Genomic DNA, 27,961 nt, shown 5'->3' with positions numbered 1-27,961 from the left:
TTTATTTTTTGGGGTCCATTTGGGCAGAGCACCACAGGAGTATCTAGGAAAGATGCCACAGGCAAGGACCTGCGGGTGCCGGGCCGCAGCTGGGCGAATCCGCATCCTGTGACATCTTGCCCTGTCAAGTGCAATTACCGTAATCTTCCACAGCCTCTCAAAATACGGATCCCGGCTTAGAAACCGGGCATCCACAGCATGAAAGCTGCCTTTGTGCCCGGGCAGAGCCTGGGTGCGAGCCAGCCGTTAGGTGCATGAAGAAAATGAGTTCTCCACGTGCTGGAAGAAGGGAGGAAAAGCGAGCTTTCCCACCCGAGCCCGCCACAGCCGGGCTGGATTTCACGCCGGTGTCCCCGCAGCAGCCGCGGAGGGCCCGGGAGCCGCAGGGCCGCCGGTGTCCCCGGCAGTGACGGGGCCGTGACCGCGGGGAGCCGCCGGTGCCGCAGCCGGGCAGGAGCCATCGCACCATGGGGGCCTCGCACGGCAAAAAGGTAAAAAGGGACCGGGGCGGTTCTGCTCGGGCTGCGGCGCTGGGATGGGATGGGATGGATGGAGAAGGCACCCTCGGCTCACGTGGGGCTCCATTCGCCCCGTGCGTGCCCGTGGCAGCCCAGGATTAAGGGACGGACCCGCTCCCACTCGTCAGGGCCGGATTAAGTAATTCCATCTAATGGGCTCAGCCTCGGGGCCTGCCGGGGCTTTCGGGACAACCAGGAGGGGATCAGAGCATGGCAAGCGTGGCTTTAGGGCAGACAAAGTTTGGTTCTCTCGGGAGAAGTGTCAGATTTGTTCTGAATGTCTCCAGCAGCCTCTGGGATGCCTCCTGCAGATGCAGGGCAGAGCAAGCCCTGAGTGTTTCTTGGCCTGGGAAGAATTGGTGCCAGCTCCCTCCCAGGACAGGGAGAGGCTGGGCCGGGTCCCACAGCACCAACCGTGTATCCCTGTCCTCCAAATCCCCTGAGGAGAGAGGTCAAACAGCTCCAAACTGAAACAGTTTTATGGAGTCAGAGCTCTGCAGAGTGGCTGGAGATGGTTGTGCTGAGGATGTTGCATGTCATTTTGCTTCCATGGCTGATGACATCAGTGCCTAGAGATGCATCATCCCCACTCAGTTGCAGTGCCCTGTCTGGAATAAAACTTCCATAGCTCATCTCCCAGCTTTAAGAGAAACATATTTGTGCACCACACTAGGTAAAACTTCCACTGGAATGTGGCTTTCAGAGGTATGGGCACTAAGTGCCTTTCCGAATTTTGCCAACTTCCTGGACTTTCTTCCAAAACCAAAGCTAGACACCCTTGCAGGGCAAGCATGTGAAAAAGCCACCCACTAGCCAGTGGGACCAACACCCAGAAGGAAAATCAGAGCTGAAGTGGGACTAGTAAACATTTCTCTATTTTTCTGGGCTTCTGACAAGTGCCAGGTGCAGGAGGTGCTGCTCCTGGCCAGCCCCTGGCTGCTCCAGCTCCCATCCCAGGTACCAAGGCCAGGCTGGCTCCAGCCCACACAGGAGCCCTGGCTGTTCCCGTGGCTCAGGACCACAACACACCCAGGAGGAGCCATGCTCTGCCCACAGCTAATCCCCAGCCCCTGCTCACGTGGCCCTGACCTTCAGGCCCCAGTACATTTGCAGAGGCATTACTGGAAGCAGGGAAATAAGCTGGTTAGGTCAGGCTTGGCTCAGTGCCACCCAGCTAAGCCCCGCTGCATACAAAGCAGCCCCTGCCAGCCTCCTGACCACCAGACCAGACTGCTTTTGGACAGCTTTCCCCACTGTTCCCTCTCTCTGAAACACCAGGATCTCACCAAGCCCAGCACTGAATGGCCTGGCTTTGAAACGCTGCCGGGAGCTCAGGCTCTGCAGCTTCCTGGCAGCTCCTAAAAGCTGAGGCAGTTTTACTTTCATGGGTACCAAAAGGTCAGAGATGTCTCTCCCATTTCAGCCTCCCAAATGTTGCCTGGCTTGACAAAAGCCTGTGCCACTGCCCAGCTGGCACCAAGCAGGGATGTCTGACTGGCAGCTCCTGCTCCTCTACCCTTGGGCTGATGCTGATGGGAGATGAAAACAAGACAACTCTTTCTGCTGCCTTTCCAGGGTGGGTGTGAACAGCAGGATCCAGCTCTCCTGAAGAGCAGGATGGGTCCAGGTGCCAGGAAACCTCCCCTTCCCCCAGCCCTTGCAGAACCAGGGCTCAGGGACCTGAGGCACATCTCAGGGCACAGGGACCTGCCAGGGCTGAGCCCATCTGTCAGCAACAGCCCAGAAGGACTCACAAGGAGCACAGAGCAGGGCTCAGCCCCCCTGGCCAGCACAGCCTGCATTAGCAGTCTCAGCTGCACCTCTTTTAGGCTTAGTCCAGAGCAGCACTCCAAGGGGATTACAGTAGTGGATTGTGGAGTGCAAGGCAATCCCCAGCTCCACAACAAAGGGACCGGAAAGGCTGCCAGCATGAATCCAGGGACATTTTTACTTTAAAAGGCTGCATCTAGTCCCAAAAACCCTATTCTCATATCACCAGTGTTCTGTGGGCCCAAGCCAACAGCAGGGCTCCAGCAAGACACAGATTTTTGCTGGGGTGCCCTTCTCTTGAAGGGAAGGCAAGGACTTTGCCACAGGCTGGTTCGTGCGTGCTGCAGAGCTGGTGCTGATTGTCTGATGAGCTGGTGATGGTTCCCTGCTGATTCCTCTGCTCTGCAGGGCTTCAGCCCCACTGGTGTGGCTGACATCCCTCTAACCTCAGCAAACATCTTTCAAATAATCTGCTAGCACAGCCTCACCAGCAGCAGATCCCCAGGGTGCCAGGGCAGATGCTCCAGACCCTCTGGCAGTGGAGGAGGTTGTTCCCAGGCACCTGCACCTCTCCACTTCTTTTCTCCATGTTTTCTCAAGGCAGAGTTTGCATAGTGGCTGTTTCCCCAGGGAAAGTTCTCTGTCCCCAAATTCCCAAGAGTGTCAGTTTACACTAATGTCAGATGAGCCTGGATTAGCCCTGCTGCTGAGCAGGGAGCTTTGCTCTGTGGCTGGTTTAGAACAACAAGAGGCAGCACGCCAGTGCCAGGGAGAGAGGCTCTGCTTGTTCAGACAAACCACAGTACCTGGCTGCCCATGCTGAAAACAGGGCTTTGAGAACACCCTTTAAAAGTCCTCCATCTGAGCAGGACAGGACAAGCACTTCTGGGAGCTGCTGGTGGGATTTCCCCACAAGCACAACTTGCCCCACTAGTGAGGGGCAGTCTGGCCAGAAAAGTGTTTTAGCCTGTGCCACAGAAGGACAAAGAGTCCTGAAACAGCCAGCACCTTGTGACACCTCAAGAAGTCCCATGGTCCAGCAGCCCCTCTCAGCTGGGAGGAAATATTTCACCTCTGCTCCATCATGCTGCACAGAGCAGCAGGCACAGTGGGATTTTCCTGGCTCTCCCTGGCAAGTATTTCAGAAAGCTGGTAGCCAGTGTCCCTGCCAGCTCTTTGAAAGTGTCCCTGTGCCTGGGCAGCACAAGATCCCTCTGAGAGGCCCTGCCTGCTCTGACACTGCAGCCCTGGCCGTCCCCCCCTCAGCCAGGGCTGCTCCCCATCAGCAAGAGGGGCTGCAGGTGCCAAGGCCCCTGAGCAGAGCAAATCCCACTGACAGCCACAGAATGCCAAAGGCTGTTTGGTGGCACTGGCCCCAGGAGCAACCCAAACCCCAGATGGCAACCAGGAACCACAATGTGTCAGTGTCCTTGAGCATTGTGCTTCCTGGGGAGAAGGGTTTGCATGTGCTGCCTGCAACAAGCCTTGCTATGGGGGCAGGGATGAGAGCCACAGAGGCACAGCAGGGCAGTCCCACAGTGCCTCAGGAGTGGGGACATTAGTGATAAAAAGCCCATTTCTGGGCAAAAATAACACACACCCAGTAAATAATGGTTCTGCATCATGAGACAGCAAACATCTCTTAAGTTCTCTCACCTGTCTGACACAGCACAGTCCAGATGGGAGAGCTGGGCCAGGGCTAGGCCCAAAACCTCCACAGAAGCCCTCCAAAGTGACTTTATCCTGCCTCTTGCCTTCCTCTTCTTCAACTCTTTAAGGTCCCACAGGTAGTGACACATGGGCACTCTAAGTAGAGACACTGCTCTGGGCTTTTGTACCTTTTACAGTGAATAACATGCTGTAGCATCCCAGCTCTCAGAAGCCAAACTCATTACTCATCCAGTGGGGCTGCTCTAGCTCCTAGAATGAGATCACAGCTTGATTTCTTACTTCTCCATCCCAAGCATGCAGACAGCACCAGTAAACCAGCTCCAACACCTAACATCACCCACTCCCTGCCTCCAAACAGGCTGCCATTCTGGTCCTGAGAGAGCTCAAATGGGCTCAGTGAGACAGGGAGCTCACTTGGACACAGCTAGCCCAGGCAGAAACTCTGCCTTCATGCATGACAAGCAGCACAAGGGTTTGATCCATGGGTAGGGTGCTGGGCAGGACACAGAGGAGTGTGCTGCCAGCCCTCCAGGGCAAGGGCAGAGTTATCCTGCACTGGCTAATGCTGCCTGCAGCACTGGGGCTGCAAGGGAGTCATGGACAGGGCTCTGACTGAAGGGAGGTGCACGATGTGCTCATGTGGAGACCAAGAACAGCAATGCATGGGAAATGCTGCAGCTGCTGGCTCTGGGATGGCTCAGCAGTCCTCAAATAAAAATGGATTAAAGTAATTAAAGGCTTCACTGGTTCAGTCTGCTCCTGGGGGGGCTTAAGTGGCATCTGCTGCTTCCTCCTGAACCCTGCATTAACACGGATGCTTCATGTCTTCCTTTGCTGCCCCCTCCATTTGCAGCCCATGGTGGCATTTTCAGCCTGGCAGGTGGCATCTCATCCCAGACAGCAGCCAAACTTCCTCCCTTTTGGCCCCTTCCTCTGGGCTCTCCTCCACACAGGACCCAGCTGGCACTGTAGGGATCAGACCCCACTCTCCTCTGACCATTTGCTACCAGCACTGCCTGGGGCTGCTGGGGCATTTCTGTCCTTGCTTTTCACAAATTCCATTTTTCCAAGGTAAGAACCAATTCAAGCGACCCTGGGCAGGTAAAGAGCCCAACAAGGGGTGTCATAAGAGCACATTTCTGATGGCAGCCCTATCCTTGGCCCCTAACATATGGTCCCTAGCTGTGAAATGGTGTGATGATGCCAGTGCAGACTGGCAGCCCTAGGACAGCATGACACTATGCCAGAAATAAACACTCTCCCTATTAATCATGTGGCATAAGTCTCACTTTTTGCAAAACAACATTCTTCAAGGCATTTTAGAGTGTCTTAATGGTCTCTGTGCAGCATGACAACAATTCACTCCAAAGCTGTTGGAGCCCTTTTGTGCCAGTGACTGATGTTCTTCCTGTGCAATCAGCAGCATCCCCAGAAATAGTGGAGCAGTCCTTCATATCAGCAGTGGTATCACATCTCCAGCACAGGGCAAGAGTAAGCTCCTGAGACACATCAAAAATGGTTTATCCATTGCAGCAATAACTTTTAACTGCTGCTGACAACACTGAGGTGGGCAATACAGGAATTTCCAGCAGTGAACAGGGCTACAATTTGGCTTTGCCCTGGAATGCAGAGGTGGTGTGTGCTCTGCACTTTGCAAGGGACCAGATTAAAAAGCACTGTACTGAAGTGAGGGTGTCCTTAGGGACCAAGGCAGAACAGCTGGTCCATCGGTGTGGGCTCTGCCCTGCTTGTGCCAAGAGCCTCTTCGTGCCCTTCTCAGTGGGATGTGAGGCTTCACAGTCAGCTCCAGTGCTGACAAATGAGCCTTGTGCAGAGGCTGCTGTGGGGCTGAGCCCTGCCACTGATTGCTCTCATTAATCTGCAGGAAATTTTCTGCTGAGCTCTGGTGTGTCACATTCCACCTCCCCAGCCTGGGAGCAGCCAGGGAGCAGGGTTAGCTCAGCCATGGTGGGAAGTTCCACCAGGCTCCCTGCCCCAGGGCTGGCAGCTCCAGCAAGTCTCTATCCCTATGCTGCTGCCTCCCTGCTTTAGTTGGTTTTTTTTTTCCTTTTTTGTTGACAGTCAGTGAGATGGGACTCGATTTGCCAGCTTTCACACCACAGGAGGGCTGTGCTTGCCTTCTGGGGCCACAAGGATTTGGGAGGGGGAATGACAGTGGTGAAAAAGACAGGCAGGGGTCAGCACAGCACTCATCTGTGTCAAATTGTGTGTTCTTTATGAATAAAATAACACCAAGCACTATTTGAAGCATTTACAATTTTCTACTCCACTAGGCAGCAAAGTGGCCACCTGGCTGGTGCTCCCAGTCACTGGCACAGGAGCTGAGGAGTGTCAGCCTGACCCCAGAGGCAGACCGAGAGCCTGATCCCCTTCTGTAAGCCTAAATTTACAAATTCCTGTGGTCAAAATATCCTTGAGGCTGCTGGCTGCTGTCGTGAGAGTGGCCACATGCATCTGCCCTCAGCTCACTTCAACCCAAGAACTACAAGGCTGCAGACTTGTAGAGGTCAAAAGACCAGTAATGAAATCTTATACCAATAACTTGATATTTCTTAGAGTCCTTTGCAATATGATAGTGAAGTCAGCTATGGCTGTGGCCAGGGACCAGGAGTAACACAAGCCCAGCTTGGTTTGAAAAGCCAGCTCCCTCTGGGCAGGTGTGCATGCAGGGCTGGACACGGGCACAGGACGGGTGGGCTGGGCTGAGGCATGGACTGGATGCTGTGGTGGCTCCCAGACCCCTTCCCATGACAAGGGCAGTGCTGTGGCAGCAGATTTTATAGCTGCTGGCTCAGGAATGCTGGGATGTGCCTGGACACCGACTCCTGGGAGCCTGCCCCTCCCGATTGCAAAACCTGCCAATGCAGCAGTGTCCCACAATGAGCTGGGAGCACAGGAATGTGCACAGTCAAGCTCCCTGCCAAGCAGGAACCCTCCCAAACCCGGCACTGCTCTGTCTCTGCAAGAGACAGGAACCTGCATTTCTCACAACAATCCTGAGAGCAGCTTCATCCTGACCACCACCAGGAAGGCAGAACCAGTCTGCCAGCTCCAGAGGGAGCAGGGTGTCACACTGCCTTTCCTAGCCCTCAAGAAATTTTGGAAATTCATCCAAACTGCAGCGCTTCCTTTGGCCAATGCCTTCAGGGAATTAGCAGCAGTGTGAGGCATTGGGCTGTGCTGCTGATTTTCTCTGTGTTCCTCCTTACCAAAAACACAGTGTCATCCCAGCAAACATGAGCCCCAGCTTGCTGAATCAAATCAGCCTCAGCACCTCACATGGCAGGACTTTGCAGCAAAACAATCGAGCTGACAGATTTTTGTGCTCTGACATCACAGATGGGAAAAAGTCTTACTAATCCTCCAAAGATCCTTCCAGTGGATGACTTCATTGATGTCCCTGGATGAGTCCCAGCTGCTGCAAATGAGCAGAGATAGACCAAAATTCAGCAATAACACAGGAGATTTGGGCAAGATCAGCTCAGATGGCATCTCAGAGTCCAGGGGCATATACAAGATGTTTTCATACAGAGCACTGAAAACAGCAAAAGGTATTTGGAGCTTATCAAAAGTAATGGTAGAAAACAGTTTAGTTAACCTCTAACTCATATGTTTTGTGGCTTCATCACACAGAGAAATGCTGGTTTCGATCTCCCAGCCATCAATGAACCTTGTTCTGGGTCATGACAACTCCTTTAAAAGTCTCTGGGTTTAGCAATAAGACTCTTTTAATCAATGGATGTGGTCATTCATTGCACACTGATGTCAGGAGCTGTCACAGCACCTTAGGGACAAAGTACCTTTCTCTGAGTCCATCTACTCCTAAATAGGCTGAGCAACATCTAACCCTGTTAATGGTGCCTCTCTCCCAAACCAGACCTGTGGGAAGTCACATCAGCTTGAGTGACATTTTGCCCACTTTTATACTTCTTTATCACCCTGATCAGATTGCAACAATTTCTTACCTAATTCATTAGCTCAGACTTTGGCTACAGTGCAATACAAATGCTCTGATACTGCCTCTTAATGGCACCTGTATTGATCTGAACCTGCCTGAAGCCATTCTCATCACCCTCTCCATGGCTGGCACTCTGACCGTGCTGATGGCTCTTTTCCCTGCTTTGTCAGAGCACAGAGTCCAAAATTACTGTCAGCTGTGCTACAAGTAAACACCACAGCAGCACCCGCACATGGGACAAATAACACTGATTAATGGTTTATTCAAATTGGCTGGCTTTAAGCTCCAGTAGGAGCATTGCAGTCCCCTAGTGGGGAGCCAGGGAGGAGGACTGGGGTTAGAGCTGGTGGCTCAAAGCAGCCCTTGCCTGTGATACTGCCTCCAGATATTTGCTGCAGGAGCTCTTTGCTGTGCATCTGAGTCAAGGCCAGGAACAGTCCTGCCAGGACACAGAGGTGCCCAGGATGTTTGGGAGTAACACAGAACAGTGCATGTAAAGCATGGAACTATTTACTATTTATACCTTGTGTTGCTTTCTGAGATTTAACCCACTTAATCACCAGGCTAATTCCAGCTGAAACAGTGGCTGTCCTCACTGACATGGTCAGAGGAGGATGGGGATCCCAGGCAGGAGGAGCTGGCCTGCAGGTCCCTTCAGCAATGTCCCCAGGACTGTCCTGCAGAGGGGCACAGTGTTACTGTCTGATACTAGATTTTATTACTGCTTCTCACTCCTGGCAAGATGCAGTCACACTGCACACAGAAGTGGTTTTCACAAGGAAATAGAAGGGTTTGGGAAATAGCATGCATTTTCTGCCCATTTACTGCAACACAAGCTCCCCATCTGAGCCCTCAGTGTGACAAATTAAAGCCTCTGACTGTAACACCTGTCCCTCAGCTGGCTGGGGACTCAGTGCCATACCCTGCTTTGTCCCATAGGGAGCAGGCAAAAGTCTCCATCACCTGGGCAATCATTAACTTCCCTGGTGAGCTGGGGAGGTGCAAGGAGAAGATGTCCTGCTTTGCAAATACACTAATGGCTCAAGTGGAGATAAGCAGGAGTGTGTTACCAACCAACCTGTGCCAAGAGGTGACAGGGTACCAGAGACCCAGCATGGTCTGACCAGCCTACACATCCCCTGCCTTTGGCTTTGCACCACCAAGGTCACCACCACAGTGCAACCAGCATGACTTCTGAGGCTGTACTGGGATTGCACAGAGTTTGTGCTGGGAGCTGGTGCCCCAGGGTGGGAGGGAAGGCTGGGCTGCACAGGCAGTCCCTAGCACCACCAGCAGCACCTCAGTCCAAATCAAGCATTAACTCAGCAGAGCAAATGTTTAACCAGCCTCCAGGGCCTCCCTACAGCAGGAGGTGAAACACTGTCTGCCTCTGAGTCCAGCCCTGGGTGACTTGAGCAGAACAAAGTTTTGCCTGCAGATTGGGAGCCTGACCTGACTGGCAGTGATGCTGCCATCCCAATCCCTGCTGAGAGTGGAGATTTCATAAAGATCCAGGCAGAGCTTTTGCTCTGTCTCCCACAGCTGCAGCCAGGCTCCTCAGCAGGCACTCACTGTCACTGTCACTGCACTCATATCAGTGGGCAGCACTGCACATCCAGGCAGGGCCAGGGTTGGTGTTGGGAACTGGCTTGACACACCTGGGGTTTTTTAATACACAGGAGACATGTCCACACAAGAAAGTTCCTGGTGCCACAGCAATTGGCTAAAGAGATGACAACCAGCAGCCAACATCACTAACACAAAACTGAGCAGCTAAAAGTCCATCTAATGAACAGCCCTGGTAACAAGAACCTGGCTGTGGGGCTCCTCCAGAACCATTTTCCTGTTCCCAGTACTCATTAATAACCATACAGCCACCCACCAGTGACACTCCAGGTGCAGCATTATTTCCTCTTTACGTGCACATTGAATGAGAAAACCATGTCATTCCCCCAGCATCTCAAGTCCCAAGGGATGAGCCCTCTGTGCCAGAGAGTTGTACCAGAGCTGTTCCAGAGCTGTTCCAGAGCCATGCCAGAACTGCCTGGGTGTGCCAGCTGCTGACTCAGGGACACCCTGGGCTCACTCCTCTGGGGTGATACCCCCAAAGAAGATCCCCCTGCAAACCCCTGCAGCATTCCCAGCCACACAGGGCCACCCCATACACAGGAGATGGGTGATGCTGGAATGAGCTCCCCATGTCACCTTCTCCTAGGACATGGAGCCACTTCCTAAGACACACAGGGCAGCTGGTAAGTGATGCAACTCCTTGTCTGCAGAAGCCACTCCAGATAAATCTCAGCCAGCAATCAACCACCCCCACAAAATAACCTTCAGGGAGCTACAGGGGCAGCACAAAGGCTTTTTGTTAATCTCAAAGGCACAGGAGCACAGGGGGAGATTGCTTACTAATTTAGATAGCAAAGAGAACTGTTCTGCAGGGAGCTCCCAGAAAAAGAGCTTTGCCATGAAAAGTCCCTTGGCTCAGGAGAGCACCCCACAAACCCACTTCCTCCTCCTTTCACAGGAGAGCAGCCCAGATGTGCAAGCTGGTTAGGCACCAAGGTGCATCAGAAATATATCCAGAAAATTTAGCTGGCCTTTTTCTGATTTTACTCAGTTAAAAGCAGATGTTGATGGATCACAGCTCTTTTCCACTCCCACATCCACCAGCCATAATCACACTTCCGTGGGAGCTCAAAACAGGTTTAGATCAATGCTCTTTTCCCCCTTTGACACATCTCCAGTGAACTCACAGACCTGAAACTTGTTCAAAGGTGACCCAAGGGGAAGAGCACAGATGTGTATCCATTTCCTTTTCCATTCAAATTGAGCCAAATGGTATTTTTGGAGTGTGCAATGAGCAGTCAGGCCACGGGATAATGCATGATGTGAGGGGAGTCTGTTGGGCCATGAAGATCTTGTGGGGCACAGATGGGCTGTGAGATCACAGCTGGAACAGAAAAACTGCACAAGCTCCCCACTTAAAGGCTTCTCCTTTGCCACAGCCTTGGTTTAGGTGCAAAAGCTGTGTAGGGTCTTCCAAACCTTGCCTGTGAGTAATCCACAGCTGGACAGGTCAGACTGACTGCACTCACAAGCACACAGACACACCACACACTCTGGAGTAAGGACCAGCCTGCCTCTCCTCTCCTGCATCTGAGGCCCCATGTCAATTAAACTGAACAGCTCCTGGTCAGGAGGTTAAAAATAATAATGATTTTTTTAGTCTCTGGTAGCAAAGGACTGGCAACTTCTCCTATGTTTCATTTCCTGTGATAGAGCAATGCCTGTACAGTCTTTTCTCATTTCTCTCTTGTCTTTTCTTCCAGAAAGAATATTCCCTTCAGTCCAAGGGCCCAAGTGGAAGCAAGAAGCCGGGGAATGGCAGTTCAGGTGAGTGCCAGCAGCCCATGCTGACCCTCAAAGAGCTTTGGAGGCAAACTGGGAGGGGTTGGGGCTTAGGTCACCCCTGGTGCTGCTGAGCCCTTGGCTGGGATGGGGGAAAATGTTGGGATGTGGAGAGGTGCAAACTGTGGAAAGGTGCAAGTGAAAGACCACCCCTGTGTCAGTGAGAACCTGGCTTCTTTCTCCAGTCCTTCACAGGGCCAGGAGTGTCAGGCCAGGACATGGCCTGGGCAATGCAGCCTCGGGTGCCACAGAGTGTGAAGGTGACTGGGCACCCCAGTGGTGTCCCCAGCCTTCCCTATCCCCCTCTTCTGTGTGGAAATGGTTTTGCTTCATCCCTGACCCTCCTGGGCCTGGGACACTAAAACCCACTGAAGAGCCAAAAGGAGTCGCTGGAGTGGTTTAACCCTTTCTTCTCCCCCACCTTTGCAGCCTTTGGTTTCTCAGGCTGTGTCAGTTCAGGGACAGCCAACGTGACACCTTCCAGCCACAGTGATGATGGGGACAAGAAGCCCAGCTCAGGCAGGGGCTGCACCCAGCAGCAGCAGACCTGGGGCAGCAATGCTGTGGCACCACACGAGCTCTGATGCCACCAGGACCCCCGTGGCCCCGTGTAGGGGCTGCTTGTCCCTCTCTCAGCCCTTTCCCCCGGGCCGTGCAGCGCTTGGTGGATGGCAGGGTGTTGCAACATGCCAGGGAATAATCACGATAGCTGGAGCGGTTGCCCTGGTGCCGGCTTGGCTGTTGCAGTGGTTGCTAAAGAGAGTGGGCGTGCGGCTTCCTCTGGGGCGATCTGATTTCTCCAGGAGCGTGGTTAAGGCACGCTGAGGAGAAACCGTCCTCGGTGGAGCAGGGACACGAGCAGGGACACGACCTCTCCTCCAGCAGCAGCGGCTGTGCCGAGCAGCAGCTCGGTGCCCGGGCACGCACAGAGCTCTTTGCTCTGGGGAGGAGAAGGATCAGCGCCTTCACCTGTGCTGGGAAAGCACCTTCGGGCAGCCAAGAGCCAAGGGGAGAAGTTTTCAGGGCGGCACCGAGGAGCGAGCAAGGCCAGCGGCTGCTGCCGGCCGAGCTCGGGAGATCCCGGTGGGTGGCAGGAGCAGCAGGGAGGGACCAGCTGCCACCTCCACGTCACCTTGTGTCCCTGCTGCCACCGCACGGGCCCGGCAGGAGCCTTGGAGCGGCCAAAGGCACACGGGTGACTGCCGGGGCAGGCAGCAGCAGCAGCAGCCGCCTCATGTCGTGGGGAACAGGGCAGCACCTGCCCCCCGGGCTCCCCCGGGCCTCGCTGCGGAAATCAGGTAAGGGCCGGGCCCCGGGGATCCCCGCTTCCCCTGTGCTCCCTTCTGCGGGACGGGCTGCTTCATCCCCTGGGATTGTGTACACAGGTGACTTGGGAGCCTGTTTTCATTTTATTTGAGATATCATGCTACTTTAATACTTCTGGAGCTGGTTGAGAAGCTGCCCTTCTGCTTCTGCCTTTCCATATCTCGCAAGAAGCTCCCTTAGAATGCCCACCTTGCAATTCAAACCTTCCTGGAGAGGCACTGGGCTGGATAGGGGACTAACGCAATCCCTACAAATCAACATGGGAGGATATTTTCTGTGTTTAACGAAATACCTTTGAACTAACTTTAAGCATTCATTACTGATTGATGTGCATCTCTGTCATTGGCGGGCAAATGTGCAGAGCAAATATTTGGTGAGATATTAAAACTAAGTTTATGATTGTCAAGAGGGACTGCTAAGCATCTGCCACTGTCAAACAAAACTAAACCAGTGCTCCACATGCTGCTTGTAGAAGGCATGGGACGTCTTGGTGATTGCTAACAGACTAGGATCCCAGCCTTGCTATCTTTGCTTATCACAGTCCAAGGTAATTAAAGGAAATTATTAACCAGCACACCCAGTCCTGCCTGCCAGCAGAGAGGCACTTGCTGCTGCCTGACGATACAAGCATTTCCAACTGGTAACTTCTACATGCCAGAATGCTGGGCAAGCCTCAGACCTGGTGGGATTTCTCTCTTTTAAACCCATGTGCATGAATGCAAGGTTCAGCAGATGCCCATGGTGACATCCAGAGTCCTTTACCTTTGGGGTGATGGCCGGTGACAATGTGTGAGCAATCTGTGCTCCCTTAGGCAGGTGCAGAGCTGGTGCAAATGGGGACCCAGCCCGGGGGCTGCGGTGCTGGCACGGGGCTCAGCAAGGACAAGCAGGACTCGGGACAAACTGGGGAGACTGGGCACGAACTGGGGAGCCTGGCTACACCAGTGGAGAACACTGGCTGTACTGGAAGGGAGCAGTGGCTGCACAGGTGAGCAGCCCCATCCCCAGCACGTACTCAGCAGAGACACATAGGTAGGAACAGTGGTGACACGTGGCAGCAGTTCTGGGAGTTGCAGAGATGTGTCCCCAAGCCCTGTTTTACATTTCCATTGGGGTTTTCTCTGCTTTCCTGACCTTGTGACCCCGTGGGGTTTATTTCTGACCGTCAAGGCTGAGTGGAGGCAAGGGGACCTGGGGTGTGAGCGCCTGCTGCCCCGAGGCAGCCACTTGATAGCTGGGAACTGCTTCCCACAGCAGCCACATCGAGTTACACTCACCCTATTGCATTATAAATACCAGAATTAGCCCTGCTTAATTATTTAAAACTATAGATTAAAAGCAGACAAAGGCTCTTTGACTCCTTCCCAGAGCACACCTATCATTTATCAGAGGCACGGTCGCCTGGTGACAAGCTCAGGGGAGCGTGCCAGCTCCACTGGTATGAGGTGCTCTGGCACAGCTGGAGCCAGAGGAGAGGAAAATCACAGTGAGTGTGGGAGCTGCTGCCATCTCACCCAGGGAGGGTAATGTTTAACATCTGCCAATCTTTGGGCTCACATTATTACTATTATCATCATTATTATTATCACTATTAACATCATTATTAACATTATCATCCTCCATCTCCAGGGCAGTAAGCCACAGCAGTCATTAGGCTGATGTGAATTACAGGTATTTTGTTCCAGGTTGTTGTAACAGCAGCACACGGATCCCTGGGGTGATAAAGGCACATTCTGTGGGCTCAGCTATGGAGACTCACCCACCACAGGGTGTCCAAGCACTGTGAGCCTCCCCATCAAGCTGCCCCCACATCCAGGTGCCTCCCCCTGCCCTGAACCCCGACCATGCAAAAGGAGCTTCCTCAAGCAAGTGCCCAGCTTTGAGGCCAAACCTCCTGTCCCCCTGGCAGATGATCCTCTGCAATGCAGGTGCACACCTGAAAGCTGCTGTCATCAGACAAAGCTTTGGGGCTTTCAGAAACTGACATAGAATTCTTTCCCATTTTGCCAACCCCAGCTATTCTGTATTTCTAAAATACAGTTAATTAACACTAGAAAAATAATGCAAATTAGCAAGTGCCATCAATTGAAGAATCCAAAACCAATGACAAACTTTCAGCTTCATTCTTTGTAGGACTTAACATATAGCATGACCTTTTCTGCCATTACTCTCTCACAAGAAAAGCTGTAGAGCCAAACTCAAGCTGCACTTCAGACACTGGAAATGCATTGACAGAAAGTTCACACTCTAAAATGAAAAAAAAAGTTAAGTTCTGGTTAACAGAGCAGCATGCAAGAGTTAAAAAGTAACAGAAGCTGGTTTAAAGATCCCACACACCTCCACCTGCACATGCAAACTCTTGTGGGGAGTGGGGACAGGCCCTGCTCCTCTCAGCCTTCCCAAGAGGGGTGAGGGACAGTACTCTCACCCTGAGGAAAGGAGAGTTTCCCAGGGACTGGATGCTGTTGGGGGCTGAGGCTCAGAAAAGGGATGGTTTCCCCCCATAATTGCAGTTAAAAGTGTCAGGAACCCGCATTACCCCCCAGGCTCAGGTTCCTTGTGTAAATAGCTTTAAACTGGCTCTGCTGGCCCACACTGCTGTGTTGGTTTTGCAGCTGCCTGGCTTGCAGGGTGTGTATGACCAGCTGCTGTCAGCAGCCCTTCATTAATCTCTTGGTTCTTTAAAAAAGACTCATTCATTAATAAATCCTGGGCATCCAGAAAACCAGAGGTTCTTGCCTGTAACCACAGTTGTAAGTGATCATTTCTGCTCAGGAAGTGGTCTCTTGATCAGTGGTTTTACAAACCCAGATCCAGGGCTCTGACCCTGGATATCCTGAGATTTTTGCCCAGCCTAATCCCTTCTACCAAGTGACAGGGTCTCACAAAGTTACAGACAGCAATGTCCTCTGAGTGCAGATCCCATTCCCAGAGTAATGCCTTCTGACTGTTTTTACATGGGTGGCATTACACAAAGGCCCATTATCTGCCCAGAAATGGATGCCAATCCAATATTTTTAACAAAAGCAGTTTGGTCATCATCTGGCCCTATTGAGAAAACTCTTCTGAGATGCTCTAGTTCAGTTCTCAAATGACACAGACAGCAGAAATAAAACACTGTGAACCACATTTGCTTTCTAGATTTCAGCTGAAGTTGAACACTGACCTGTGCTGCAGAAGGCAGCACTGACAGCTTTGCAGTTTAAGGATGCAGGTGGAATGGGAAAGGGCTGAGGGATGTGCAGGGGAAAAACAAGATGTCACAGGGGGCAGGATGTCAGGAGACCTTGGCAAAACACACGTCAGGCATTTCACATAGAAACCTGCAAAAATCAGCTGCAGGTTGTCCTGTACAGGTGCAAGTTGACAAGTGCTGGGCAGGACCCCAGATCTCCACTCTGCAGCTTTCTAAATCCAACAGCTATGGATTAACTCAATTTCCAACCTGTTTCGTTTTTCCCTTGTAAAGAACAGCTGTAGCCATGCAGGCAGCCTAAGCAGAGCTGCATCCCTCAGGTTACCTGCCCTTTCCAGGACTGTTAATCCCTTTAACATTCCTGGGGATTATTTCCATCCCACAGGAAGGTGGCCCAGGCTGCCAGCAGCAGTGCACAGCCCTGACACAGAGGGGCTCACATTGCAATCCACCACCAGGCGACAAATTGCTTAATCCTAAATAAATGCTCTGTGAAGGGCATCTCCTCCTTGTGAGGGAAAACCAAAAAGCAGCAGCAGCCAAAGGAAGCATAGCCCAGCTCCAGCTGTGGCCAAACCCTCATGTCCAATGCCTGTCCTTGGGCATGAGCCAGTCCTGTCCCTCCTCCTCTTCCTCCTCTTCTCCAGGAGCAAGCTAAAACCTTTCTCCTTGTTCTGGGGGGCTGCACTAAAGCCATTCAGCACCTCAAGCAGCACACCCTGTTTGACACTCCTAGTAGAGCATATTTGATATAAATTTGTAGCATTTATGCTTTCCAAAGCATTTAGTGCTGCACCAAAGCTGCCTGATATCCTGTTTCCCAAAAAGATTGCGGCTGAACATAATCAGAAGTGGAAACAATTTGTCCCAGGATAGCAAAGTGATGATTTTATTGCAACTCTCCCAGGTACTGGGGGATTTATAATTATTTCCAGGTGGTCTGAGCAGGAATTTGGGCTTTGCTTTAGGTCAGAAGAGAAGATATTAAAATGTCACTTTTCTCCTCCAGTCAGTCCCACACCCTGGGGCAGGAGGGTATCTGGTCTCTGGGACACCTCAAAGATGCTGAAAATTCCCTGTGTGGTCTCCTAGAAAACTAATAGAGACTGGAGGCTCATTTCACACTATGGTTGAGAGAGGAGATAACTCCATGTGTGATGGCCAAGTACCTGCCAGAGGCCCTGGCATCCTCATCCTGGCAGTCTTGCTTTTTACTAAAGAAAAGCAGCTGGAAACACACATTCCCTAGAAAGCTTTGAGCTTCTAGAAATGAGGAAAGGGAAAAATACCTAAAAGCAAGCAAAGACCTGAGTTGTTGAAGCAAACAGAATTACTTTTTATAAGCAACAGTCCAAAGCAGACCCATTTAAAAGGTCACATTGTCTTCCTCAGTGCAGCAGGGGGTATTAACATCCACGTGTGGTTTGGGTTTTTTTTGTATCTTGCAAAGAACAAAATAAAAACGTCCAACACTTTTTGCTGATTTATGATGCTGGCCAGGGAGGTGCCAGGGCAGAGCCTTGTTCATTGATCTGCAGCTGAATCATGCAAAAACAGACATCCTGCTGTAAATCCACTGCAGAGACCTGGCTTGATTTACACCTCCAGCACCATAAATAATGACAAAAAGCAGCCTGATAGCACTCTGTCTCTGTTACATGGACATGCATTACCTCAGGTCTCAGAGATGATAGATCTACTCCCTGACAAACATTTTGCACTGGCTCCTCTTTGCCAACCTGCAGGAGAAAGGATGCCCCATCCTTACCCTCAGCATAACCCCAAGCTGTGCTCCAGACACGCCAGTATTTTTATATTCTCATTTTTCTTTTTCTGCTCAGTGTAAATGAAGACATTCCTTGAATTGTTCAGGCTGAGGGCTTCTGAAGGTTTAAATTCTTGTAGAGAGGCTCAATGCTCCTTCCAGTCCCAGTCAGGGCTTTGACTTTGTCCCCAGGGCAGCAGGACAGACACCCACGGGAAGCCAAACCCTCGAGGTGGGTTTCTGCACACCCCTAGGGACATCTAGCACCATGAAAACCAAGCACAGAGGTACCTGCTGTGTCCTGGCCCCTGTAGTTTATTGAGGCAAATTGCATTCCTCATGAGGACTTTCACATGCTGGTTTAACAGAACCAGCCCAGAAAAGCTTCCAGTCCATTTCAGTTCCTCCCACTCCTTCCTTCCCAGCTTTTCTCTTAATTTGTACTAGTTTAAGGGAAAAGTTTCCTATCTGCCTTCAGGAACAGGTTGATAAATTGCTGTTTCTTTGCAAGCCTCAGTCATGCAATGTTAGATTGCTGCAGTCTGGAAATAACCACATTAGCCCATCCAAAACCTCCAGGCTCACCATGGTGCTCCCTCAAAATGCTGCATAAGACAGAAGGGGGCCCTTTCCTGATGATCCTGAGTGTCTGGGGAAACACCACAAGCCCAGACTGAAGGACTGGATGACACCATTCCATGTGTGTGCATTGCTGGGTGCTGGACCTGGGTGGATGTGGGAAAAGCAGATCTGCCCAAGCAAATCTCCCAGGATCTGGGTGTGGGGGTAGGGAAGAAGAGACTCCCAGTCCTGAGTTGAAAAAGGAAAACCATACATCATGGAGGCAGGGGAAAACAGTATTTAATAAATAGCAGTGCTGCACCAGTGCCCCAAGAGCTTAGCAACAGGACCCAAGAGCTAATTGGTCCAGAGAAAAACACCAAAGTCACTTGAGTTTCAGCCATTTACACACTCAGGTTGGTCCTTCAGGCTTGGTTGGCTGCATAATCCTTCCACGCTCACTACTCACAGCATTGTCCCGTAGCAGAGCACATCAAGTGGATTTGAGATAGACAAATCCAAGAGGGACATGTCCCAGCCCTTCCCTGACAGGCATCAGGATTTGGTACCAACACACAAGCAGCTGTGGGCATCTGTGTCACTCGAGGCAGCTCTGGACTACACAGCAACAGCAGGAAAGGGCAGTGGAATGACAAGGTGACATTGAGCCTGGTCTATTAGCACAGCTTCCAAAAACTGTGTTTCCATTATAAACACCTGGCATTTATTGAAGTTACTCCATGGAGAGACCTTTTTGTTTGAAAAATGAAGACATAGCTTTGCCATTTGAAACAGGAGGTTAACCACATCATTCATGCCAAAAGAAACCTTTGTTTTTGTACCTTCCTTCCTTGTCTTTTCTCTGCCTCTTCTGTGGAGAAAAAAAAAAAAAAAAAAAAAAAAAAAAGAGCGAGAGAAATACAAGAAAAAAATGAAGCCATTTTACCCCAGCGAAAATCTGATATGTTTTCTCATTGTTCCAAACCTGGCTTTCATCTAACAAAAATTAGCCATGAAATTGCACTGCCTTAACCCTTGGCTGTTCTTCAGTCTCTGCATCTCTCTGGAAGGCAAAGCTGAGCTCCCAGTTTCAGCCTGGGGAGTCCAGCCCTGCAAGGGTTTGAGTCAGCCTGGCACTTGCCACCAAACATCAAACCACACCACCTTCCCTTCTGCCAGCAGTGATGTGTGATCCTAGAGAAAATAATGTGATACAAAAAATCACTGGTTGCAGCTTCCAAGCACCCTTTAAATATTCACCGAACTATTCACCCCAATTACACTCCTGTAATGGGCTCTGATTTGTTTGCCTTTGTTCCCAAAGCAGTAGGGCACTGGCCACATTAACATTCAATGAGAAGTTGTTTGATATTGAATCTTTTCTTCAGCAGTATTATTCCTTACACAATTTTGTTTGATTGCAATCCACTTCACATTTTTAAGTGCTTACTGACTGTGAAAGAATGACCTAGCCTACTTTCTCTTGGCTTTTTTTATTGATTTCTCTTTTAAAAATGTTTTGTTCCTTTTATACATGAGATTGAAATAAAAGAAAGAGGCAACATTACTGAACAAGTGTTTTTCTTCCAGCTTTATCAACCCATATAACTTCACAGTGGGCCTCAAAAAATACTGTAATAATGAGACACTTAAAGACTTGAAGCTGCCTACACCCTTTTCCTGGGACATTTTTTGGTTCTTACTGGTAAACTTCCAAATTGTTCAAGTGAATAGTCAGGAATAAATTGCTCTTTCTGAGCACCTGATTAGACCATACACTGAGTAATTGGAGGCAGACCTACTGTGCTCCTCATTTAAAGACACAGCCCACCACATGCAGTTTGTCTTATAACTTGTGCTTTGCACTCACTCTGTATAGGAGTTTTTTGTAAAGAGAAAATGTAAAGGAATTGGAAAACACCAGCAGTGAGCATGCCCTGTGATTTGCCTGAAATCCAAGCTGCCATTCCTTCCAAAACAGTGGGCTCTTGTTCTTACATCCAGAACATACAAATTATTGCAGCATGATCACAGACTGCATGGGCGAAGGATGCTTTTCTTGGCACTGGACTCAATCCTGATTAATAGGTCAGCAGGATATCAGTAAAATCTTTCCTTGAAAAGAGGTTTCAGATACAGCAGGACTTCCTCATGCCAGTGTTTCAGAAGCCCCTTAAATCCCACAGCATCCCCTTGTGCTATGGGACCAACAGCCTCATGCAGAACGCCCAAAGCAGCAGCCCAACACAGTCTACACCCATGGCTGCTTCCAGTTTTACTTAGATCTATCTTGCATTAATTAATCCTTGGCACTAAATTCTGCAGCCACTGAAGTGAGTGGCTGGCAAGTAATTTAAGTGATCTAATTAATATGTGTCTCATCAACAACTCGAAGGGTGTATTTTTTAAAACCTCTAAAAATCCCACAGCAGCACATGGAGGCACGTGCACTCTGACACTGACATGGTGTCAAGCAGCCAGGACAAGCAGCAGCTCCTCTCTTCTGTCTTTCCTGGGGTTCTCACACCAAGCAGGGTGAGACTTCTCATGCAAACACCTCATTTTTTCTTCCAGCATCGATGTACACGGAAATACAGCGGGAGCGACCAGATGGTGGGAATATCCTGACTCACCCAGACTACATAGATGGAAACCCAGACCTCATCAAACCTAAAAAGCTCCTAAATCCTGTAAAAGCCTCAAAGAGCCATCAAGAGCTGCACAGGGAGCTGCTGATGAACCACAAAAGGTAAGGGGAGGTTGCAGCCTGCCACTGGAGCAGCCCAAGAGGTGTTGAGCTGTCAGAGCTCAGGAGCTGAGGCTCAGGTGCCAGTGACAGACTGCAAGCTGGAACAGCAGGATAAATCTCCTCACTTGCAAACACAGCATCCTGTCCTCTTTGTAGGGCTGTATCCTTTCCTCTTTTCTCTGATGTGACCATTTCTTTTACAAAAATTAAGCAGAAGGAAAAGCCCCTCTCTGCCGTCCTGAAGCATTGGCTGGCATGTTTTAGAGTCACAAGCACTGGAAGATGCAGGGCATACCTACAGCCCCTTTTTGGTGTCCCTTGGAGGTTTTCTGGTTTTTCTGTCTCCATCACTGATCTGCCAAGTCCCCAGCAATGTACAACATTCCTGTGCACTTGAAGGTCAGTCCAAAGGCAGGAAGAGGTGCAGGCTGGATGCAGCCATCGAAAGCTGAGGTAGCAGCAGGATGAGATCATCTGCACAAGGCTACTCAGCAACTCCCTAAATATCAAATGGGTAAAGACAGGCTAGAATTCATATTCCTGACTTCCTACCCCATCACCCAATTTAACTCTTTGGGGGTACAGATACAACCTCAGGAAAACCATTCCAATGATCAAGAACCTACAGCTACATCATTCCATTGTGGCAACTGTCTGAACATCAGTGCAATAAAATCATATTTGGCTCAAAGGCTTTTAAGCACAGCAAAAAATCTGCTGGCTTTTTATTGACATTTTCTGAACATTCTGAAACACCTTGACACAATAGCTCTTTGGCTGCCTAATTAAAAGGAGCAGAGCCTCTGTTCTAAAGGACTGCAGCCATCACAAGAACCAGACACGGATATTAATTCAGTGAACAATCAAGCCTGCCAGCAGGGTGCATTAATCAATACTGGCACTGGCTGGGCTTGGGCTTGATTTGATTTTCCCAGAATCAGAAGAATTACAGGGACCTTTCTCAGATGTCACTATACCAGCCAGATATTTTTAAAAGTCTCTGGCTTAAGAGTGACCATCTCCTCCCTAGTGATACTGCCCAGTTTAAAGGGTCACCTACCAGCACTGTCTTTGACCTCACAGAACATTATTCCAGTCTAACCATCATGGAACAAAGGAACAAGGAACCCCTGCAATGGAAGCAGCAGAGAGGAATGGCAGTGAAGGAGGTGCAGACCCTGCAGCACCAGATCACAGTGGCAAACACAAAGTACATCACCTCTTTGTGTTCCAGTTCTGTGCCTGCCACAGTGTCACAGCCACATGTGGCACCTGTACTGGCAGGAGGCAGCTCCAGCACAGGCATCCTGCACCACCTACTCATGTGGCCCCTCTCAAGCATCAGTTTAAACCTGGCTCTGACCTCCCAAGTATTTTGCAGCAAATATGTGAAACAAACCTTACTGCAAAAAGTAATCCACTGTTGCTGGTTTCTTGTCACTCTCAAATCTACCAGTTTTGCTTCCTGCTAAATTTTATCATTGAGGGAGAGAGGGGAGAAGGGGAGAGGGAATTATGACCTGCTCCTGTTTCTGCTTTGGTTGGTTTTTCCCCCTCAAGCAGCAGGGAGAAGCAACTGAAATCAGCAGCTTGTGTAAGAAAATCCTTATCTTACTCAACACCTCTGGGCACTAACACAGGCTGATTAAATCAAATAGTAACAAATCTACACGCAACATTGCAAGCTGTGTCTCCAGCAAGCCAAAGTAGGTTTTCCTTCTCTCAAGCCTTGGGAAAAGCAATTTTGCAGCATCCAAATTGTTCCTGTGGCTGCCTTCACTGATGTTTCTGTGAACCTTGTCCTGTCATTAAGCAAGAAAAAGAAATTACAATAGGAAGTATCATTAAAAGTGGTACTGGAAGGTGCAAGCACTGAGCCTCAGCCATACTGTGACAGTGCAGAGGTTTGCTGCACCTGGAGAGGGCGGTTCCTCTCTCCTGCCTGCCAGTTCAGCTTCTCATGATGTGAGGTACCACCTCAGCACCTGCTGTCCTGCCAAGAAATCCACAGCCCACAGGGTGTGTGTGATACCTCTACTTTCAAACAGCCTTGGCCAAAACCAGCCAGCCTTCTGGTGCTGGTGAGGAGCTTTACATGAACAGCACTCCCCAGCCCAGAGCAACCTGGGCAAGCCCTTAGCACAGGCATGGGGAGGTGCCCTCCTCTCTCAACACAGGCCTGCACCCACTGGAAAACCAAACAATACCCATAACTGCTTCAGGTACGGCAATATCCAAAGTGTGAGGTTTCTGAAATTTGTTCAGGCAACACCTTCTATCTCTTTGCCACACATTTATGCCCTGCCTGCATGGCCCTGCCGTGTCTTCTTTTCTATGATCCCACCCCTTGCAGAACAGGGGTTCACCTGAGATACACCAGGTGGCCAAAGGGGAGTCAGGCACTGTGCCATCAGCAAACCCTCCGGCTCCCAGGAGGAAAGGACACTTCATTTTGGCCTCTTGATCCAAAACGATCCATGTCAGCCCGGGGATCGCCGGCTCTCAGCTCCGAAGCAAAGCTTCGGATGAAGCAAAGCTTCAAATGGGATGCGCGAGGAGGAAGGAGCCGCCAGGACAATTACTGCAGCCCAATGACTACCCCTGCTGGTGGGAAAAAAATCGTCATTATTGCACATGTTCTCAGCGCCGCTGAATCTACACCTGGCACGCTAAAACCAGCAACAGCAGGAGCCTACGGAAGGTCCCTTTTCCACACCCGACACAGAAAGCTGTGGTACCCCAGCACAATGGGATCAGACGAACTTCCAGCACCAAACGGGCCATACACGAAGAGCAACATGTGCCCACCCCAAGCAGGCAGCCCAAGGCACCATCAAACACCCTCAAACCTTGTGGATGGAATTGTAGGTCAGGGCTGGTTCATGGATCTCCCATGGATCTCATGGAACACAGGTCTCCCGTGTTTCCACTTAGGACCAAGACAAGTTTTGGGGTGCCAGGCTGGCAACGGTTACACCCCAGGTGTAGATGCTCTGGCTCTCATTTATCTGCTTTTTATCCACAGAGGTTTGGGCGTGGACAGCAAGCCGGAGCTGCAGCGAGTGCTCGAGCACCGCCGGCGAGACCTGCTCATCAAACAGAAGAAGGAAGAGGAAGAGGCAAAGAAATTGCAGTCTCCTTTTGAAAAAGAGCTATTAAAGAGGCACCAGAGGCTGGATCAGGTAGAGCTGAGCTCTCAGCCATCCTTGGCTTAACCTAAGCACCTGACACAAGGCATAGGGGAGATGGGTGGCCTGAGGCCCAACCCAAGGTAGTGCACTGCTCCCCTCCATAAAATGGGAACCAAAGTACATCTTCCACTGCTGCCCCACACAGCTGCAGCACTCCCATCCTCACACTGGGATCTACCACTTCACCCAGGACCCCATTACACACCACTCACCCTGGGTCTCCTCTAGGTCCCACACAGTGTCCATGGGGTTTTTTTCCCAGTTCAAAGCACCCTAAACTGCATGGGGCAATAATAAGTGGACCCAGCATTAATGAAGCCTTGTATTTTAATGTAGCTGATGCCCTTTTGTCCTTTCATGTGCAAAAAGAATTCTTTCTTACAGCTGGAGAAGGAGCAGGAAAAGCAGGAAGACCATGCACCAGAATTCATAAAAGTCAAGGAAAACCTGAGAAGAACATCAACGGTGACAGGGGATGAGAAAGCAGCATAGCTTCTGCCAAAACCCAACGGGATCCTGCCAAGGCCAACACCTCCACTGAAATCTCTGTACATGGTGGACATTCCCAGCCACAACATTGGGGCTACTTGCAGTTATTAACACTTGCTCCAGTAGAAGGCACAGAAAAGGTTTTCCCAGACTGAGGGAATCACTGTGGGAAAAGTGCAGTATTCGCCAAAGTACTCACACAAGTGGATGCAGAGAGAATGGTGTTATTTTCCCCCCAGACTGTGGGTGCACACTAACCACCAGCTAACTCTTGGTTAACTCTAGAGACACAGTGAATATTTCAAACAGGGAAGTCCATGTAGGATCAGCTTGGGGGACTCCTGCTTCTTTGTGGAGGCAGGTTTGCCAGGCACAAGGGGACAAGAGGGCAGCTGCAGCTCTGGAGAGCCTCCTAGAAACCTGGTAACTAAAAGGGACAATGTGTGTATTACTGAGAACAGCCCAAGTGACCATAATGGCTTTCCCAAGGGTCACTGGCTTTGCACCAGTGTGCCAGTCAAGCTGTGTGTCTCAGCAGCACACCTGTACTATCAGAAATACCAACCTCTGTATGCCCTTACCAGAGCAGCACAGGCATGTGCAGCTGTACTTCACAAGCACATTTAGACAGCATTTCAGCCATTTCAAAGTGGCTTTTTAGGCAGTTCCATGATCAGGCAGAAAACACATTGGGCTGTTCCATCAATTCCCCAGGTGGAAGGCAAATGCTCTGTGCAGAAAGCAAAGGCTGGGTGTTCCCAGCACAGGTGTCCATGGAAGTGTGCAGTGACCAGGCAGCAGATCCCTGTGAATGCAGCAGACAGACAAACAGCTTCTTGCCCCTGCACTTCTGAGCTTCATCCCCTCTCCCAGCAGCTGGACATGTGCTACCATAGGGACCCACCAGAAATGCCTGTGATGGAGAGGGGGTGATGTGGTCACGTCCCACGGGTGCCAGGCTGTCCTGTTAACCACCCTGCATGCAGCTGGTACCTGTGGGCACCAGGGGGTACAGGGCATGTAGGTCTTGATGCAAAACTACTTGTCAGTGCTTCACATCTCCTTTTCCAGAGGTCAGAGCTGCCTCACTGCAGTTGCCACTTTACAAAGCTTCTTCTTGCTGCTGGTATAGCCAAGCTGAGGTGGATGGTGCATCTGCACCATGTTTGGACAGAGCCTGTCATGCTTACAGGGCACCTCTGCCCTGGGATGTCCACATCTAGAGCTAGAAGTGTGTTTTCAGGAATATCTCAGCTTCTTGCTTCTCACACCAACCCTGATACAAAGCCTGAACATCAAAACTCACTGACTGCCCTTGGACACTGGCCCCTGAACAGCCTCAGCAGACCTCGTCAGCTGGGCAGGTAATACCTGGGTAATCAACATTTATTATCCACATCTTCAGTGGATCTGCATGTAACTTAAGGGAAACTGGGCATTTATACATATTTATAAAAAAGTTAGTAATCCATTCTCTAGTCTCCTGGTGCAGTGGGATGTCTCATTTCAGAGGGCTGTTGCTTGACCTGGCAGGTTGAGTAAAACATCTGAGCCACATCACATGTCAAGAGCAGTGATACAGGTATGGAGCTTCTGTGACAGACTGGCCTTAACTCAGCTTCAATCCTTGAGCATCCCATCTCATGGCACTGTCTCTGCTGTAGTTTTTAAGGCCCTTGTTTATGCTTAAACATCACCTAAACATGATTTTATTTCAGAAATCCAGTGCATATTGTCACTATGGGTCAAACAAAATTTGAAAGGATCTAACAGCCTTTCCAACTGTGAAGCTTTTTATACAGGTTATGATTAAAACCATAATAAAGAAGCAGCATCCAGTATTTTTTCACAGGGAAAAAAAAAAGCCAAATTTCTACAAGGATAAAAAACTGTTGCTAAGGATGCTTGTAAATAGCTGTAAAGAGTGCTGCATGATACTCCATAGGTAACATCATTGTAAGTAACTAGCCAGAATTACTGTGCTGAGGTTTTGTGAGGAGTTATGGCACAAATTAAGTTACCTTGATCAAAGAGCTCCAAAAAATTCAGCAAATTAATTTGTAATTTTGCCACGGATGGAAATGCACTCCAGGAGAGGCAATCTGTCGCTCCATATGCACCAGTGAAATCCATGGTATCAGCTCACCCTGGCTGGGACAGGGGCATTTATGCAAGTCCTTGGGTGGGAGCCATCCAGTAAGGTCAGCAGTGAAGAGGCAGAAAGGATTTTGCTGCTCTTCTTAAGTATTCAAATATGGAGGGGAAAAATAAATCAAAGTGTCTCCTTTTGTCCACCAAGCACAGAGAGGGGCTGCACACAACGCAGTCCATTGTGGCTGGGGGTGTCTGGGTCATTTCCAGCAGAGGTCCCAGAGGGTGAGGGAGGGCTGGGTCACACTGTCCTGACTCAGGCTGGGCTGGCAGAGTCACAAGAAATCCTTCCAGCAGTGGAGAGACAGCAGAAAGCTCCGACCCAGCTGCCCACTAAGACCCCACGGGCTGTGAGCTGGGACACAGCTGGGACAGCCAGCACAGGCAGTGCCCTGGGGCACACAGCAGGCAGGGAGAGCTTCAGCCCTGAGCAGAGCTCCAGGCACTTGGGAAATGACCCTTTCACTGCTGAAGTACTGGCTTAAACATCACAACATTTTCCAGCACAGCTCTTCTGACCCCTCTGAACTGAAAACCCCCAGCTGGGCTCAGACACAGAGCCTGCACAGCTTTCACCTATGCTCTTGAGCTTCATGGAACAGCAGTGAGGAGATGGCACCCTAAAAAATCAGTGTAGGTATCACCAGGAAGATTTTGGGCTATCTTTGTGTCTCTATTTCTTTTGCATTAATTTTTTCCCTATGCCTCTAAAGCACATTCCTGAATAAAATTATGTATCCAGAAAGGTACAGATTATCAGAGTATTGATGGAAGACAATTTTTTGCACTGTGTATGTTGCTTATGTGGTATATAGTCTGTATTCTGTGTTGGTGTTTATAAATTCATATAAAACTATATGTCATGCACCTCTGCTGAATTAACTCACTGTTTAATATGGACACTTCTGAAGAAATAAACTAAATGATGATTGTATATTTTGCTCTTTTCCACAAGAAACTGAAAAAGCTCCGAGGATACAAACAGACAACAGCCAAATAAACTAAATGAACATAAAAAACAGTGAAGTCTGACACCAATTCTTTTATTAATGTTGTGTTAACTCACTCATCAATGAGCTCTTTGCATCATCTGCACCCAACACTACATCCCCAGACATCTTCTCAATTTGATGAAAGTATAAGGGCACACGAATTGTGAATCAGGCTTTGTGCACTGAAATTCC

General features: G+C 50.1%; 1 protein-coding gene across 2 annotated transcripts; it reads left to right on the top strand.

Moving 5' to 3' along the window:
• The first annotated feature begins 185 nt into the window (after window positions 1–185).
• FAM107A (family with sequence similarity 107 member A) lies at window positions 186–27,798 on the top strand. Of its 2 annotated transcripts, XM_036390930.2 has the most exons (5): window positions 186–491; window positions 11,271–11,334; window positions 20,772–20,946; window positions 23,972–24,128; window positions 24,522–27,798. In XM_036390930.2, exons 1-5 carry the CDS (start codon window positions 468–470, stop codon window positions 24,627–24,629), a joined length of 528 nt encoding a protein of 175 aa, XP_036246823.1. In that variant the 5' UTR covers window positions 186–467; the 3' UTR covers window positions 24,630–27,798. The 2 variants fall into 2 exon arrangements, with proteins under 2 accessions (XP_036246823.1, XP_036246824.1); XM_036390931.2 differs by lacking the exons at window positions 186–491; window positions 11,271–11,334 and adding an exon at window positions 12,151–12,647.
• The last annotated feature ends 163 nt before the right edge of the window (window positions 27,799–27,961 follow it).

This window comes from Molothrus ater, chromosome 11 (genome assembly GCF_012460135.2).
Source record: "Molothrus ater isolate BHLD 08-10-18 breed brown headed cowbird chromosome 11, BPBGC_Mater_1.1, whole genome shotgun sequence".
In the NCBI taxonomy this organism is placed as follows: Eukaryota; Metazoa; Chordata; class Aves; order Passeriformes; family Icteridae; genus Molothrus; species Molothrus ater.
This window is presented reverse-complemented; position numbering and strand designations above follow the sequence as displayed.